General features: G+C 44.8%; 1 protein-coding gene across 1 annotated transcript in view; it reads right to left on the bottom strand.

Moving 5' to 3' along the window:
* Nucleotides 1–17122, bottom strand: part of LOC124112992 — a 42791-nt gene that overhangs the window by 21513 nt on the left and 4156 nt on the right. The window contains exons 3-7 of the mRNA XM_048398271.1: nt 14128–14433; nt 11791–11912; nt 8133–8289; nt 5446–5614; nt 3154–3213 (exon numbers count right to left, since the gene is read on the bottom strand). Coding sequence (XP_048254228.1) covers nt 3154–3213; nt 5446–5614; nt 8133–8289; nt 11791–11912; nt 14128–14433 — 814 coding nt within the window. The remainder of the gene's footprint in view (nt 1–3153; nt 3214–5445; nt 5615–8132; nt 8290–11790; nt 11913–14127; nt 14434–17122) is intronic.

The following is a 17122-nucleotide window of genomic DNA, read 5'->3' on the forward strand; positions in this document are numbered from 1 at the left end:
TACAGGTGGCATGTCTCACCTACACAAGCAGACTGTGCCTCAATACAGGTAGCATGTCTCACCTACACAAGCAGACTGTGTCTCAATACAGGGAGCATGTCTCACCTAAACCAGCGGACTGTGTCTCAATACAGGGAGCATGTCTCAACTACACAAGCAGACTGTGTCTCTATACAGGTAGCATGTCTCACCTACACAAGCAGACTGTGTCTCTATACAGGTAGCATGTCTCAACTACACAAGCAGACTGTGTCTCTATACAGGTAGCATGTGTCAACTACACAAGCAGACTGTGTCTCTATACAGGTAGCATGTCTCAACTACACAAGCAGACTGTGTCTCTATACAGGTAGCATGTCTCAACTACACAAGCAGACTGTTTCACAATACAGGTAGCATGTCTCACCTACACAAGCAGACTGTTTCACAATACAGGTAGCATGTCTCACCTACACAAGCAGACTGTTTCACAATACAGGTAGCATGTCTCACCTACACAAGCTGACTGTGTCTCTATACAGGTAGCATGTCTCAATACTTGCAGAGTGTCTCACCTATAGCATCAGACTGTGTCTCAATACTTTCAGCGTGTCTCACCTATAGCAGCAGACTGTGTCTCAATGCTTCCATCGTGTCTCATCTATAGCATCAGACTGTGTCTCAATACTTGCAGCGTGTCTCACCTATAGCAGCAGACTGTGTCACAATACTTGCAGAGTGTCTCACCTATAGCATCAGACTGTGTCACAATACTTGCAGAGTGTCTCACCTATAGCAGCAGACTGTGTCTCAATGCTTCCATCGTGTCTCACCTATAGCAGCAGACGGTGTCTCAATACTTGCAGAGTGTCTCACCTATAGCAGCAGACGGTGTCTCAATACTTGCAGAGTGTCTCATCTATAGCAGCAGACTGTGTCTCAATGCTTCCTGTGTGTCTCACCTATAGCAGCAGACTGTGTCTCAATACTTGCAGAGTGTCTCACCTATAGCAGCAGACTGTGTCTCAATACTTGCAGAGTGTCTCACCTATAGCAGCAGACTGTGTCTCAATACTTGAAGAGTGTCTCACCTATAGCAGCAGACTGTGTCTCAATACTTGCAGAGTGTCTCACCTATAGCAGCGGACTGTGTCTCTATACTGGTAGCATGTCTCAATACTTGCAGAGTGTCTCACCTATAGCAGCAGACTGTGTCTCAATGCTTCCAGTGTGTCTCACCTATAGCAGCAGACTGTGTCTCAATATTTGCAGAGTGTCTCACCTATAGCAGCAGACTGTGTCTCAATACTTGCAGAGTGTCTCACCTATAGCAGCAGACAGTGTCTCAATACTTGCAGAGTGTCTCACCTATAGCAGCAGACTGTGTCTCAATGCTTCCTGTGTGTCTCACCTATAGCAGCAGACTGTGACTCAATACTTGCAGTGTGTCTCACCTATAGCAGCAGACTGTGTCTCAATGCTTCCAGTGTGTCTCACCTATAGCAGCAGACGGTGTCTCAATGCTTCAAGCGTGTCTCACCTATAGCAGCAGACTGTGTCTCAATGCTTCCAGCCTGTCTCACCTATAGCAGCAGACTGTGTCTCAATACTTGCAGAGTGTCTCACCTATAGCAGCAGACTGTGTCTCAATGCTTCAAGCGTGCCTCACCTATAGCAGCAGACTGTGTCTCAATGCTTCCAGTGTGTCTCACCTATAGCAGCAGACTGTGTCTCAATACTTGCAGAGTGTCTCACCTATAGCAGCAGACAGTGTCTCAATACTTGCAGAGTGTCTCACCTATAGCAGCAGAGGGTGTGACAATACTTGCAGTGTGTCTCACCTATAGCAGCAGACTGTGTCTCAATACTTGCAGAGTGTCCCACCTATAGCAGCAGACGGTTTCACAATACTTGCAGAGTGTCTCACCTATAGCAGCAGAGGGTGTGACAATACTTGCAGTGTGTCTCACCTATAGCAGCAGACTGTGTCTCAATACTTGCAGAGTGTCTCACCTATAGCAGCAGAGGGTGTGACAATACTTGCAGTGTGTCTCACCTATAGCAGCAGACTGTGTCTCAATACTTGCAGAGTGTCTCACCTATAGCAGCAGACGGTGTCACAATACTTGCAGAGTGTCTCACCTATAGCAGCAGACGGTGTCACAATACTTGCAGAGTGTCTCACCTGTAGCAGCAGAGGGTGTGACAATACTTGCAGTGTGTCTCACCTATAGCAGCAGACTGTGTCTCAATACTTGCAGAGTGTCTCACCTATAGCAGCAGACGGTGTCACAATACTTGCAGAGTGTCTCACCTATAGCAGCAGACGGTGTCACAATACTTGCAGAGTGTCTCACCTATAGCAGCAGACGGTGTCACAATACTTGCAGAGTGTCTCACCTGTAGCAGCAGACGGTGTCACAATACTTGCAGAGTGTCTCACCTATAGCAGCAGACGGTGTCACAATACTTGCAGAGTGTCTCACCTGTAGCAGCAGACGGTGTCACAATACTTGCAGAGTGTCTCACCTGTAGCAGCAGACGGTGTCACAATACTTGCAGAGTGTCTCACCTATAGCAGCAGACGGTGTCACAATACTTGCAGAGTGTCTCACCTGTAGCAGCAGACTGTGTCTCAATACTTGCAGAGTGTCTCACCCATAGCAGCAGACGGTGTCACAATACTTGCAGAGTGTCTCACCTATAGCAGCAGACTGTGTCACAATACTTGCAGAGTGTCTCACCTATAGCAGCAGACGGTGTCTCAATACTTGCAGAGTGTCTCACCTGTAGCAGCAGACGGTGTCTCAATACTTGCAGAGTGTCTCACCTGTAGCAGCAGACGGTGTCTCAATACTTGCAGAGTGTCTCACCTGTAGCAGCAGACGGTGTCACAATACTTGCAGAGTGTCTCACCTGTAGCAGCAGACGGTGTCACAATACTTGCAGAGTGTCTCACCTGTAGCAGCAGACTGTGTCTCAATACTTGCAGAGTGTCTCACCTATAGCAGCAGACGGTGTCACAATACTTGCAGAGTGTCTCAGCTATAGCAGCAGACGGTGTCTGAATACTTGCAGAGTGTCTCACCTGTAGCAGCAGACGGTGTCACAATACTTGCAGAGTGTCTCACCTATAGCAGCAGACTGTGTCTCAATACTTGCAGAGTGTCTCACCTATCTGTTCGTTCTGTTGTCTCTTCCTTTATCTCCTCTTTCTTCTTATTCATGCTGGTGCTGGAATGAGTTAGCATTGATAAATCTAGAAGTCAACAGAATGAAGAGAAACATATCTCTCAAGCCTTCAAATTATCAACAGAAAGAATTTCTCAGTCTTGTGAAAGCTGGTCAGGTTTCATAGGCTTTTGCCAAAGCTAATATGGAGCAATGCAATGTCCCAGCTGTAAGGTCTGGCTAGGTTTCCGCAGGAGGTCACGTCGCGTCAATTTCTAATCAGACAATCAAGTCTTAAGTCTTGGTAAGGGCAAGTGAAGCATTCAGATTACCATATATGATCTCAGTATCTCAAAAACGAAAACATATGACCAGTTCCCAATGGAAATAATAAAGGCAATGCCATAATATTGTTGTAGATATTTTATGCACACTGACGTTTCTGAACACAATATCATCTACACCCAAAAATGAGTACTTTCAAGGAGTCAAGGTGGGGACAAATTTAAGTTAAATCATTTTAGAAGGCCGACATCTGATTGGATCAAGAACTCATACATCCTTTATTTTGACTGGATGATCAAAGTTCAGTCAGGGTTTAATTGAGGCCACATTCAGCTCCTAAGGAGGTGTGCTCAGATTATCTATCACATCCAGAGGTATCGAATCAAGAATTCCAAAATCACAGGTTTCTTGTGTGTCCAAGAGATGCAACTCTGCACTGCGATGCCTAAGACGACTGCGCCACCTGGGTCCCACTGCGTTTGTTTTTTTGTTTGTTTGATGTTTAACGCAGCACTCAGCAATATTCCAGTGGTCTGTAAATAATTGAGTCTGGACCAGACGATCCAATGATTTACATCAAGAGCATCGATCCATGCAATTGGGATACGATGACATGCATCAACCAAGTCAGTGAGCCTGACCACCTGATCCCGCTAAGCGCTGTCATATAGCTGGAATATTGCTGATTACGTCATTAAACAACAAACCAACCGTTAGTCGCCTCTAACAACAAGCATAGTCACCTTTTATCACAAGCCTCGGTTGCTGAATAGCTAGTCTTCCCCGGATCTTCATGGGTCGGGGGCCCCACTGTGAGAGGTCATGGCTTTATACCACAGTCGGCAGTGTTCAAGTTATATCACAGCGATTGGTTACTAATCAACCCTGCCCACAAGTGACACAAATCTACACAGCTAACTGGGGCACCATTTGTACTGGCAAATCAGTGGGTGACATGATCCCCGCCATGGTAGAACATCGACATACAATCAGCTGGGTCACATATTGTAATCATCCTATCCACATGAGTCAACTCTCAGGAGAAGCATGGGTACAGGGCCTCATTTGACATACCATCTTAGCGCAAAGACATACATTAGGCTGAGATGAGTATGGGAGTTATAACAGTTGTAGCTAGCACGAACAACACGAACATCCAAGAAGACCTGTTCTGAAGATGCTTGTCTGGTCTCCATTCCACATCTTAGCGCTAAGATAATCACAAGTCCATATTACGATTCTTTTTGGAACTGGTCTCATTCTGTCAAGTATGTTTGTTGTTCAATGCCTCACTCAGCAATATTCCAGTCATATGACAGTGTTCTATATATATAAAATCAAGTGTGGACTAGACAAGCCAGTGATCGACATCATGAGCACGATCTACATATTTGGACCACCTGATCCACGCAGGCTCCTATAATGACAAGCATAGGTTACTGGGGGCCAGTTCTAGCATGGATCCCCCACAGGGAGTACTCTAACATGCACATGGCATCATCTGCTCTTCAGCTTCTGTTAAAGTTATCTTGTATTATCTTAAGTTGACTTTAACATTGCACTTCTTCACAGCGCTTAAATCACTTTGTGGTATGGGTCTATGATGGTCTTATTGGAGACATGTCCATTCCTGCAGTATTCTGGATTTGCGGAATAATCTGCAGAAATACGATCCAGTGCAGAAATGTAACTATTGTGCAGAAAATCATATTCTGTGCTGAACTCATGCAGAACTTTTCTTTGAGCTAGTATTCTACAGCAGAATTTGTCAAATACACTGCAGAATTTTAACAAGTTGAAAGCTGATTTTAAATCATCATCATTACTTTGGTTTGAAGTGGAGTTGACTTTTGCATTATTGCTCACCAAAAGTGCATGTCTGTATGTTTACACCAGTCATCCAGATTCATAAGTTTATCCAAGGCGTGCCACAAGTCAGGGAGGTGTAAAACTACGGAATTTAGGACAATTAAGCTTCAAAGTTTGTTGAAAGTCTGAGGTTATACATACACTTCAGTTGTTACATCAGCATTCCTGGAATTCAGTTTGGCCATCACGAAGTGAGTGAGGCCCTTATCCTTTGGCTTGCAGTAAAAGCAATCAACCGCTAGGCCGACAAGGCCCAGTACAACTACAATGCCAATGACAATGTAAGCCCATATAGGAAATCCAGGAGCACCTGAAAAGATGAAAGTGAATGAGTGAGTGAGAACATTGGTGAGTTAGTGAGTACATAGGTGAGTGAGTACATAGGTAAGTGAGTGAGCACAAAGGTGAGTGAGTTCATAGGTGAGTGAGTGAGTGAGTGAGTGAGTACATAGGTGAGTGAGTGAGTACAAAGGCGAGTGAGTACATCGGTGAGTACATAGGGGTGAGTGAGTACAAAGGTGAGTGAGTGAGTGAGTGAGTGAGAACATAGGTGAGTGAGTGAGTACATATGTGAGTGAGTGAGTGAGTACATAGGTGAGTGAGTGAGTACAAAAGTGAGTGAGTACAAAGGTGAGTGAGTACATCGGTGAGTGAGTACATAGGGGTGAGTGAGTACAAAGGTGAGTGAGTACACAGGTGAGTGAGTACACAGGTGAGTGAGTACATAGGTGAGTGAGTACATCAGTGAGTGAGTACATAGGTGAGTGAGTACATAGGGGTGAGTGAGTACAAAGGTGAGTGAGTGAGTGAGTGAGTGAGTGAGTACATAGGTGAGTGAGTGGGTACATAGGTGAGTAAGTGGATGAGTACATAGGTGAGTGAGTGAGTGAGTGAGTACATAAGTGAGTGAGTGAGTACATAGGTGAGTGAGTGAGCACATAGGTGAGTGAGTGGGTACATAGGTGAGTGAGTGGGTGAGTACATAGGTGAGTGAGTGAGTGAGTACATAGGTGAGTGAGTGGGTACATAGGTGAGTGAGTGGGTGAGTACATAGGTGAGTGAGTGGGTGAGTACATAGGTGGGTGAGTTGGTGAGTACATAGGTGAGTGAGTGAGTACATAGGTGAATGGGTGAGTATATAGATGAGTGAGTGAGTATAAAGGTTAGTGAGTGAGTACATAGGTGAGTGAGTTGGTGAGTACATAGGTGAGTGAGTGAGTACATAGGTGAATGGGTGAGTATATAGGTTAGTGAGTGGGTACATAGGTGAGTGAGTGGATGAGTACATAGGTGAGTGAGTGGATGAGTACATAGGTGAGTGAGTGGGTGAGTACATAGGTGAGTGAGTGGGTGGGTACATAGGTGAGTGAGTGAGTGAGTGAGTATATAGGTTAGTGAGTGAGTTAGAACATAGGTGAGTGAGTGAGTTAGAACATAGGTGAGTGAGTGAGTGAGTGAGTGAGTGCATAGGTGAGTGAGTACATTAGTGAGGGGTAAAGAGGTGTCAATGTTTGGCAACTTACAGATTTTGTTTATGTATGGCTTGGAGGGTGTAAAGCACTGAGGGGCAACTTACATATTTTGTTCTTGTATGGCTTGGAGGGTATATAGCATTGAGGGGCAACTTACAGATTTTGTTCATGTATGGCTTGGAGGGTGTAAAGCACTGAGGGGCAACTTACAGATTTTGTTCATGTATGGCTTGGAGGGTGTAAAGCACTGAGGGGCAACTTACATATTTTGTTCTTGTATGGCTTGGAGGGTATATAGCATTGAGGGGCAACTTACATATTTTGTTCTTGTATGGCTTGGAGGGTGTAAAGCACTGAGGGGCAACTTACAGATTTTGTTCATGTATGGCTTGGAGGGTGTAAAGCACTGAGGGGCAACTTACATATTTTGTTCTTGTATGGCTTGGAGGGTGTATAGCATTGAGGGGCAACTTACAGATTTTGTTCTTGTATGGCTTGGAGGGTGTATAGCACTAAGGGGAAAAGAGGTGCCAATGTTTGGCAACTTACAGATTTTGTTATTGTGTGGCTTGGAGGGTGTATAGCACTGAGGGGAAAAAAGGGGCCAATGTTTGGCAACTTACAGATTTTGTTCTTGTATGGCTTGGAGGGTGTATATCACTGAGGGGCAACTTACAGATTTTGTTCTTGTATGGCTTGGAGGGTGTATAGCACTAAGGGGAAAAGAGGTGCCAATGTTTGGCAACTTACAGATTTTGTTCTTGTATGGCTTGGAGGGTGTATAGCACTAAGGGGAAAAGAGGTGCCAATGTTTGGCAACTTACAGATTTTGTTCTTGTATGGCTTGGAGGGTGTATAGCACTGAGGGGAAAAGAGGTGCCAATGTTTGGCAACTTACAGATTTTGTTCTTGTGTGATTTCGAACTTTCATATGCAATAACATATTTTATGATTTTATGATATGTAGTTATTCCAAATTGCTTTCACTGTTTATATTCAAACTCATTGCGATTGGTCGAAGTGGGCGACTTCAAATATACATTCACATAGGATGTTGTGGCAACATGGTTGTATGGTTAACAAGGAGGACAAGCCTCACAATGAGTATAAACAATGAGTATAAAAAGGTAGATTGTCTGCAATTTTCGATGGTGTAAGCATGGCCATTGAAACACATATGTCCCAATAATAAATAGGTACGTCATCAGACATTTAACCCACAAAAGAGTTCAGGAGTCCATGTCTAATATTGATGTGTCCGGAACATCGGACTTACAGATTTTTTAACCCCTTAATATATTGTAATACAATTTTTCCGCCAATATGCAGCCCTTGTGCCTGCACTTGGAAACTTACAGATTTCGTTCTTGTATGGCTTGGAGACAGTGTAGCACTGAGAGGCTGGCCCAGTGACTCTGCATTCTACATCCCCACCTTTCGGGATGTAGGGGAGAGACACATTATCATTCTGTTTGTACTGGTCATAGGTGAAGGTGTAGGGCAGGTTGGCCACCTGAAAAAAATAAATATACTGACTGAAATATCTTACTAATCTGGACATTTGGGACTGTAATACTGGACAAAGGACCAGCTTATCTTGTAACCGATCGTCCCTTATTCAGATGAACCTATTCACACATCTACACTGTGGGGAGTCTGTGTTAGAATTGGTACCCAGCAACCTATGACCGTCAAAACAGGCAACTTGATGGATCACGTGGTCAGGCCCAGTGACCTGGTTCATTGTGTGTAATACTCTGGAGACATCCGACATTACTTATATCATGAAACAATTTATTTGGTCATATAGCTTGAATTCTTAGTGTGGCCTTAACAGCAAACAAACAATCACATATCACAGGATAATCTCTGTAATCATGGTACTGACTTATAGTGAGTGAGCGAGTGAGTTTGGTTAATGCCGCTTTGAACAGTATTCCAGTTATATCACGGCTTGTCAGATCAATGAGGGAGAAGTCCAAAGTGATCACATGTCAAGAAGTAGTTATGTTTGCAAGAAATTAAAAATATTATTCAAACCGTAAAAACTGGTTTTCTGTTCTGTCATTTTTACCAAATGCATCAATCTGACATGCAAAGATCATTCGGAAAAAAATGTAACGGTGGAGGAGTGGCCGAACACAGGCACAGCATCCCAACAATCAGACTCACACATGGATGAGTGGCCTAACACAGCATTCCAACAATCAGACTCACACATGGAGGCGTTGCCGAACACAGGCACAGCATCCCAACAATCAGACTCACACATGGAGGAGTGGCATAACACAGGCACAGCATCCCAACAATCAGACTCCCACATGGAGGAGTGGCCTAACACAGCATTCCAACAATCAGACTCACACATGGAGGCGTTGCCGAACACAGGCACAGCATCCCAACAATCAGACTCACACATGGAGGAGTGGCCTAACACAGTATCCCAACAATCAGACTTACAGATGGAGGAGTGGCCGAACACAGGCACAGCATCCCAACAATCAGACTCACAGATGGGGGAGCGGCCTAACACAGGCACAGCATCCCAACAATCAGACTCACACATGGAGGAGTGGCCTAACACAGTATCCCAACAATCAGACTCACACATGGAGGCATTGCCAAACACAGGCACAGCATCCCAACAATCAGACTGACACATGGGGGAGTGGCCTAACACAGGCACAGCATCCCAACAATCAGACTCACACATGGGGGAGCGGCCTAACACAGGCACAGCATCCCAACAATCAGACTCACTCATGGAGCCGTTGCCAAACACAGGCACAGCATCCCAACAATCAGACTGACACATGGAGGCGTTGCCAAACACAGGCACAGCATCCCAACAATCGGACTCCCACATGGAGGAGTGGCCTAACACAGCATCCCAACAATCAGACTCACACATGGGGGAGTGGCCTAACACAGGCACAGCATCCCAACAATCAGACTCACACATGGGGGAGCGGCCTAACACAGGCACAGCATCCCAACAATCAGACTCACTCATGGAGCCGTTGCCAAACACAGGCACAGCATCCCAACAATCAGACTGACACATGGAGGCGTTGCCAAACACAGGCACAGCATCCCAACAATCGGACTCCCACATGGAGGAGTGGCCTAACACAGCATCCCAACAATCAGACTCACACATAGAGGAGTGGCCAAACACAGGCACAGCATTCCAACAATCAGATTCACAAATGGGGGAGTGGCCTAACACAGGCACAGCATCCCAACAATCAGACTCACACATGGGGGAGTGGCCTAACACAGGCACAGCATCCCAACAATCAGACTCACACATGGGGGAGCGGCCTAACACAGGCACAGCATCCCAACCATCAGACTCACACATGGAGGAGTGGCCTAACACAGCATCCCAACAATCAGACTCACACATAGAGGAGTGACCTAACACAGGCACAGCATCCACACAATCAGACTCACTCATGGAGCCGTTGCCAAACACAGGCACAGCATCCCAACAATCAGACTCACACATGGAGGAGTGGCCTAACACAGCATCCCAACAATCAGACTCACACATAGAGGAGTGACCTAACACAGGCACAGCATCCCAACAATCAGACTCACACATGGATGAGTGGCCTAACACAGCATCCCAACAATCAGACTCACACATAGAGGAGTGACCTAACACAGGCACAGCATCCACACAATCAGACTCACACATGGGGGAGCGGCCTAACACAGGCACAGCATCCCAACAATCAGACTCACACATGGATGAGTGGCCTAACACAGCATCCCAACAATCAGACTGACACATAGAGGAGTGACCTAACACAGGCACAGCATCCCAACAATCAGACTCACACATGGATGAGTGGCCTAACACAGCATCCCAACAATCAGACTGACACATAGAGGAGTGACCTAACACAGGCACAGCATCCCAACAATCAGACTCCCACATGGAGGAGTGGCCTAACACAGCATCCCAACAATCAGACTCACACATAGAGGAGTGACCTAACACAGGCACAGCATCCACACAATCAGACTGACACATGGAGGCGTTGCCAAACACAGGCACAGCATCCCAACAATCAGACTGACACATGGAGGTGTTGCCAAACACAGGCACAGCATCCCAACAATCAGACTCACACATGGAGGCATTGCCAAACACAGGCACAGCATCCCAACAATCAGACTGACACATGGAGGTGTTGCCAAACACAGGCACAGCATCCCAACAATCAGACTCCCACATGGAGGAGTGGCCTAACACAGGCACAGCATCCCAACAATCAGACTCACACATGGAGGCATTGCCAAACACAGGCACAGCATCCCAACAATCAGACTGACACATGGAGGCGTTGCCAAACACAGGCACAGCATCCAAACAATCGGACTCCCACATGGAGGAGTGGCCTAACACAGGCACAGCATCCCAACAATCAGACTGACACATGGAGGTGTTGCCAAACACAGGCACAGCATCCCAACAATCAGACTCCCACATGGAGGCGTTGCCAAACACAGGCACAGCATCCAAACAATCGGACTCCCACATGGAGGAGTGGCCTAACACAGGCACAGCATCCACACAATCAGACTGACACATGGAGGCATTTCCAAACACAGGCACAGCATCCCAACAATCAGACTCACACATGGAGGCGTTGCCAAACACAGGCACAGCATCCCAACAATCAGACTGACACATGGAGGAGTGGCCTAACACAGCATCCCAACAATCAGACTCACACATGGAGGCATTGCCAAACACAGGCACAGCATCCCAACAATCAGACTCACACATGGAGGCATTGCCAAACACAGGCACAGAATCCCAACAATCAGACTGACACATGGGCGAGTGGCCTAACACAGGCACAGCATCCCAAAGATCAGACTCACTCATGGAGGCGTTTCCAAACACAGGCACAGCATTCCCACAATCAGACTCACACATGGAGACATGGCAGTGAATCTTCACCAAAAGTGGTGATTTGAAATCCTTAATCCGTCTCACTGTTATTGTAATGTTGACATTTGGATCCTCTTCAAAACCTTTACACAATGTACTCGGACCAAATGTACTTTTGTCGACTCTAACGCAACCTGGAGTAGGGGGTGTTGGGGACTGTTTTACATCTGAAATAAGCAAGGAAATCAAATGAAAATAATACTGGGCTGTAGCCAGAAATATGTATACTCACAGCCATAAGGGACAGTGGGGTGGGAAGAGATGCAGGGATTTTCTTGTAAAAGAATTTTTGTTCCTGAAAATTTTTGAAAAAAATAATTATGCTTCAGCATGATATAGATTGTTTGTTTGTATGCTATTTAACACCACACTCAGCAATATTCCATCTGCATGACAGGGGTCTGTAAATAATCGAGTCATGACCAGACAATCCAGTGATTGACATCAAGAGTATCAATCTATGCAATTGGCATATGATGACATTGATCAACGAAGTCAGCGAGCCTGACCACCCAATCCCATTAGCTGCCTCTTATGACAAGCATTGTCACCTTTTACAGCAAGCATGGGTTGCTGAAGACCTATTCTCTACATGGATCTTCACGGGTGGCATGAAAGGGTAGTGAAGAACAAATAAGTTGATGTTAACAGTGGAAACAAAGAGTCCAATATAATCTTAGAAAGAGAGAGGCACTGGGGTGGCTTTATGTCATGGGAAAATCTGATTTTACTTTCACTATGCACCGAATAAAACAAATAAAAAACATGGATCAAGACCGTAACTTGGCATGTATTCACAAATTCTAAAAACATGTAGCAAGGGATGTAACTTTGGAAAAACATTATTTACGGCACCAATTTTCTAACTCAGTCTTGACAAGTATCTCTTAGTCTAGCGCGCTAACTTCCTTCATGTAACTTTATTAGTTTCTAAGAAAACATGTCCCCATTTCATTCAGTATGAACTAAGTCGAAAAGCACGGAGCAAGGGACATAACTCTGTTGAAACATAATTTAATACACTTGCCGCAACAAACTGAGGAAGGAGAGACCTACACGTCTACGGTAGAAATAGGTAAATTGGCAAGGAAAAAACAAAAATGGATTCCCTGATACAAAAACACATCACCATTGTGGCGATTTGAAAGAGGATGAGTTTGCTGGGATAGACACGTGATCGGCGCATGTAGGTCAACCAGCATGCAATTCGTGCATGACCTAGATCTGGCGATGTGAGTTATGTATGGATGAATATTCTTTAGAAGCAGAAAACCTTTGTTTCAGACATGTAGAAGATCACGTCATTTAGCGTAATAACATAGCATGAGGGACACTGGGTGGCTATTTTTAGAACCAATAAAAAACATCTTATACATTTGATATAAGTACGTCTGGAAGTCATATGTATCCTGTAGTCAGTTATCTCTCTTATTACTCATGTTTTTGGCCGTAAATCGTTTTCTTTTGGACCTTTGGGGTGTGTGCTCGAGCCACGTGTATGTTCTGCCACGACCTTTGATCCGCCGAGCACAATATGGTAGGAACGCCCTGATTGGTTGCAAACAGCGTTGCTGGCCAATGCCTGTATGACAGGGTCAAGGGTCAGCCTAACGGTATATAAGGACCTGGTACTGCAGCATTCAGTGTCTTATGAGCTCGGGATTCCCCGACAAATTAGTCCTCTCAAGTTCGGGGATATTTTGACACAGACTCTTGTTTAACAAGACGCCTCTATAGTTAGTTGTAGAATAGGTTTTGATGTAGCTGGGTGGGGGAGAAATTAGGATGTTAGTAGAATCGTAAGTATGTAGGTAGATATTTTCATATAGTTTGTGTAGGGGTTTCCTTGGGGGAGAAGTGGGGTTTGGAATAAGTAGGCTCAGGGTAGGGAGAAATATATAGGTAGTAAATTATAGACAGCTTTCTTCTGTGTGATTGTTGAATTTTTTAATTTTATATTTTGTTAATCATTTCACTTTTGTTATATTAAAAATTCATTATATTTTCAACAAGCATTTTTGTCCTTATTCCCCCGCCGGATGCATGAACCCTACTACAACGTCTCACAGGAGTGTCCCCAGTTAGCTGACTCACGGTTAATCCAGACAGTTACCATCAAATAAAACACAACGCAAAGGGCCATGAGTCAGCAGTGGGATTCGATCTAGACACTCTGCAGAGTCAGTGAACTCTGCTGTCACTGGGCCACCTCAGGCAGTTACAGACATATAGGATCGAAAGAAGAAAAAGAAATGCATATTGTGAGATGGGATAAGACTAAAAATATAGCTTTTCTGAAAATCTGCCCCAACTGAGAAGCAGAAGGACAGAAAACACGGTTCCTATATCCCCCACCCAACTTCAAAATGGTATGAATCTTACCATATCCATCCACATGACAAGTCTTCAAGAGAGGGTCGGTTCCATCTCGACAATTCCACGTTCCAATATCCTTCTTTGCAAATTTCTTGATACGAAGAATATGCTTTTCAGGAGAGCGAAACACAATCTCATAATTATCAACATTAACATAGCATTTTTCCTCCTTGGCCAGGCACGTCATTACTTCAAGACCCCCTGGCCGTGAAAACCCAATTGTATCGTACACCCCTGTGATGTCACAGGTGATGTTGACCGGCTGGCCAAGACATGCTACTTCAGGGCAGGACGTACTTGTATCGGCCGCATCTGTGGAGAAAAACAAACACTGTTTGAATTTAAACATCAAGGCCAAGGGGTCCTCATTATAACTTGAACATTGTAACAACCAGATGTAAGGCAAGTTCATTAAAATCACATCCTTTATTTTCATCATGCTGATACAATAACCCCCGGCAGGAAGACCCGAAGACACCTCCATCAACTGCACAGAAGGTCGCATCAGTTAAACTTCCTAATCAATTACAGTCGGTTTGACTCCAAATGAGAACGATGAATTGCAAAATAACTCAAAATCCAGAAAAGAGTATGAAACATCAATACAGTACTTGACCATGAATACCCTGTACCCAACAAAATTTGAATTTTGTTTAATTTAAGACCCATGACAGATGAAGTTCTTTAAGAAACTATCATGTAATTTTGTATAGAAATGTGTACATGACACGTAGGGGGACAAACCGTGGAAGGAACAGCGCAAGCACGGTCTGCACGTGCTACACAGTGACCGTGTTCATTCAATGACAAGATGCGCTACTCAGCAGATGTTAAACAGTTGATGTTGAATGTGTATGATTTCTTTAGAAGTGAAGCAGAAAGAGCAAAGCCTTTTTATGCAATTAATAAATTCTTGAAACGAGCTTCAAAAGCTCTTGGTATGTCCCCTCAGAAACTTAAAAATGTTGTTAGTCGACGAGATACAAATAGTCAGGCCAAGGAGGTAGGGAACATGTCAAAACCACGCAAGGTTGATAAATTAGACAGTTTTCAGAGGGATCAAGTCAGACACGCAATTGTTAAACTGCACGCAGAAAATAAGTACCTGTCCCTAAGAATTTTGAAGAAACACCTTGAAACTGACCATGATTTACGTGTTACAAAGTACAAACTATGGCAGCTGTTGCATACATTTGGTTACAAATACAAAAAGATAACTGGAGAAAATAGGGCTGTGTTGTGTGAACGGTCTGACATTGTTTGTCTCCGAAATCATTACCTTCGTACCATCAAGCAGAAACGTGAAGAAGGATATGAGCCCGTCTTCTTAGATGAGACATGGGTAAATGCGTCACGCACAGCCAGCAGTCAGTGGGTACCCAGTGGTGACAGTAAGGAGTCTGGTAGAAAGTTACCAATGGGAAAGGGGGAAAGACTCATAGTTCTCCATGCTGGTTCTGCTAGTCAGGGTTTTCTCGTCTTTAGAGCCAAGGCCAAAGACAACAGGGACTACCACACAGAAATGAACGGCAATGTATTTCTGGAGTGGGTGAAAGATAAATTAGTCCCTGCTTTGCCTACCAAGTCTCTCATTGTCATGGACAATGCACCGTGTCATAGTGTGCAGGATCCAGAAAGCAAGACTCCAACCTCTAATAACCATAAAGGAGACACGGTTACTTGGCTGCAACGGAGGAACATTACCTTTCCTTCTCGAGCGACGAAACCACAGCTCTATGAAATCATCAAAACTATGAAACCTGACCCTGTGTATAAAGTTGACAGTTACATCAAGGGTCAGGGTCACGCTGTCTTACGACTGCCACCTTATCACTGCGACCTGAATCCTATCGAGTTGGTATGGGGCATCGTCAAGGGTGATGTTGGACGATCGAACACAACTTTCAAATTACGAGACGTTGAACAACTCGTAAAGGAATCCCTTGGTCGGGTAACAGTAGAAACATGGAGGCATTGTGTGGCCACAGTCGTTGACAAGATAGAGCCACGTTATTGGTCACGAGATTGACTACGGCCAGCAACAGTCCAACCTATAATAGTGGCAGTCGGTTCAGGCACCAGCAGTTCCGACGACGAGATCTATGGCATGAGCGAGTCAGATTGCGACTGAAATTATTATGAGACGGCCCCTCTAACGCTCTGTCATTTCCCCTACCACAGAACGTGCAGTGCATGCGTGCTTGCGCTGTGCCTTCCACGGTTTGTCCCTCCTACGTGTCATGTACGCATTTCTATACAAAATTACATGATAGTTTCTTAAAGAACTTCATCCATCATCATGATCATGGGTCTTAAAATAAACAAAATTCAGATTTTGTAGGGTACAGGGTATTCATGGTCAAGTACCGTATTGATGTTTCATACACTTTTCTGGATTTCGAGTTATTTTGCAATTCATCGTTCTCATTTGGAGTCAAACGGACTGTAGTGTGAAGGCTTTGAAATTCTCCCTACAATGGAGCCAAGCATTCCAACCATCATGTCCGACTTTGGTATTTCAAAAACAAAGTTAATCGGCCTGTTAACAGTTGGAACACCACTAGGGTGAAAAGTTGGACAGTTGGAACACCACTAGGGTTAAAAGAAGGACAGTTGGAACACCACTAGGGTTAAAAGTTGGACAGTTGGAACACCACTAGGGTGAAAAGTTGGACAGTTTGAACACCACTAGGGTGGAAAGATGGACAGTTGGAACACCACTAGGGTGGAAAGATGGACAGTTGGAACACCACTAGGGTTAAAAGTTGGACAGTTGGAACACCACTAGGGTTAAAAGTTGGACAGTTGGAACACCACTAGGGTGAAAAGATGGACAGTTGGAACACCACTAGGGTGAAAAGATGGGCAGTTAGAGCACCACTAGGGTGAAAAGTTGGACAGTTGGAACACCACTAGGGTGGAAAGATGGACAGTTGGAACACCACTAGGGTGGAAAGATGGACAGCTAGATCACCACTAGGGTTAAAAGTTGGACAGCTGT

The sequence above is a fragment of the Haliotis rufescens genome, unplaced genomic scaffold (genome assembly GCF_023055435.1).
Source record: "Haliotis rufescens isolate VD_foot unplaced genomic scaffold, xgHalRufe1.0.p SCAF_18, whole genome shotgun sequence".
NCBI lineage: Eukaryota > Metazoa > Mollusca > Gastropoda > Lepetellida > Haliotidae > Haliotis > Haliotis rufescens.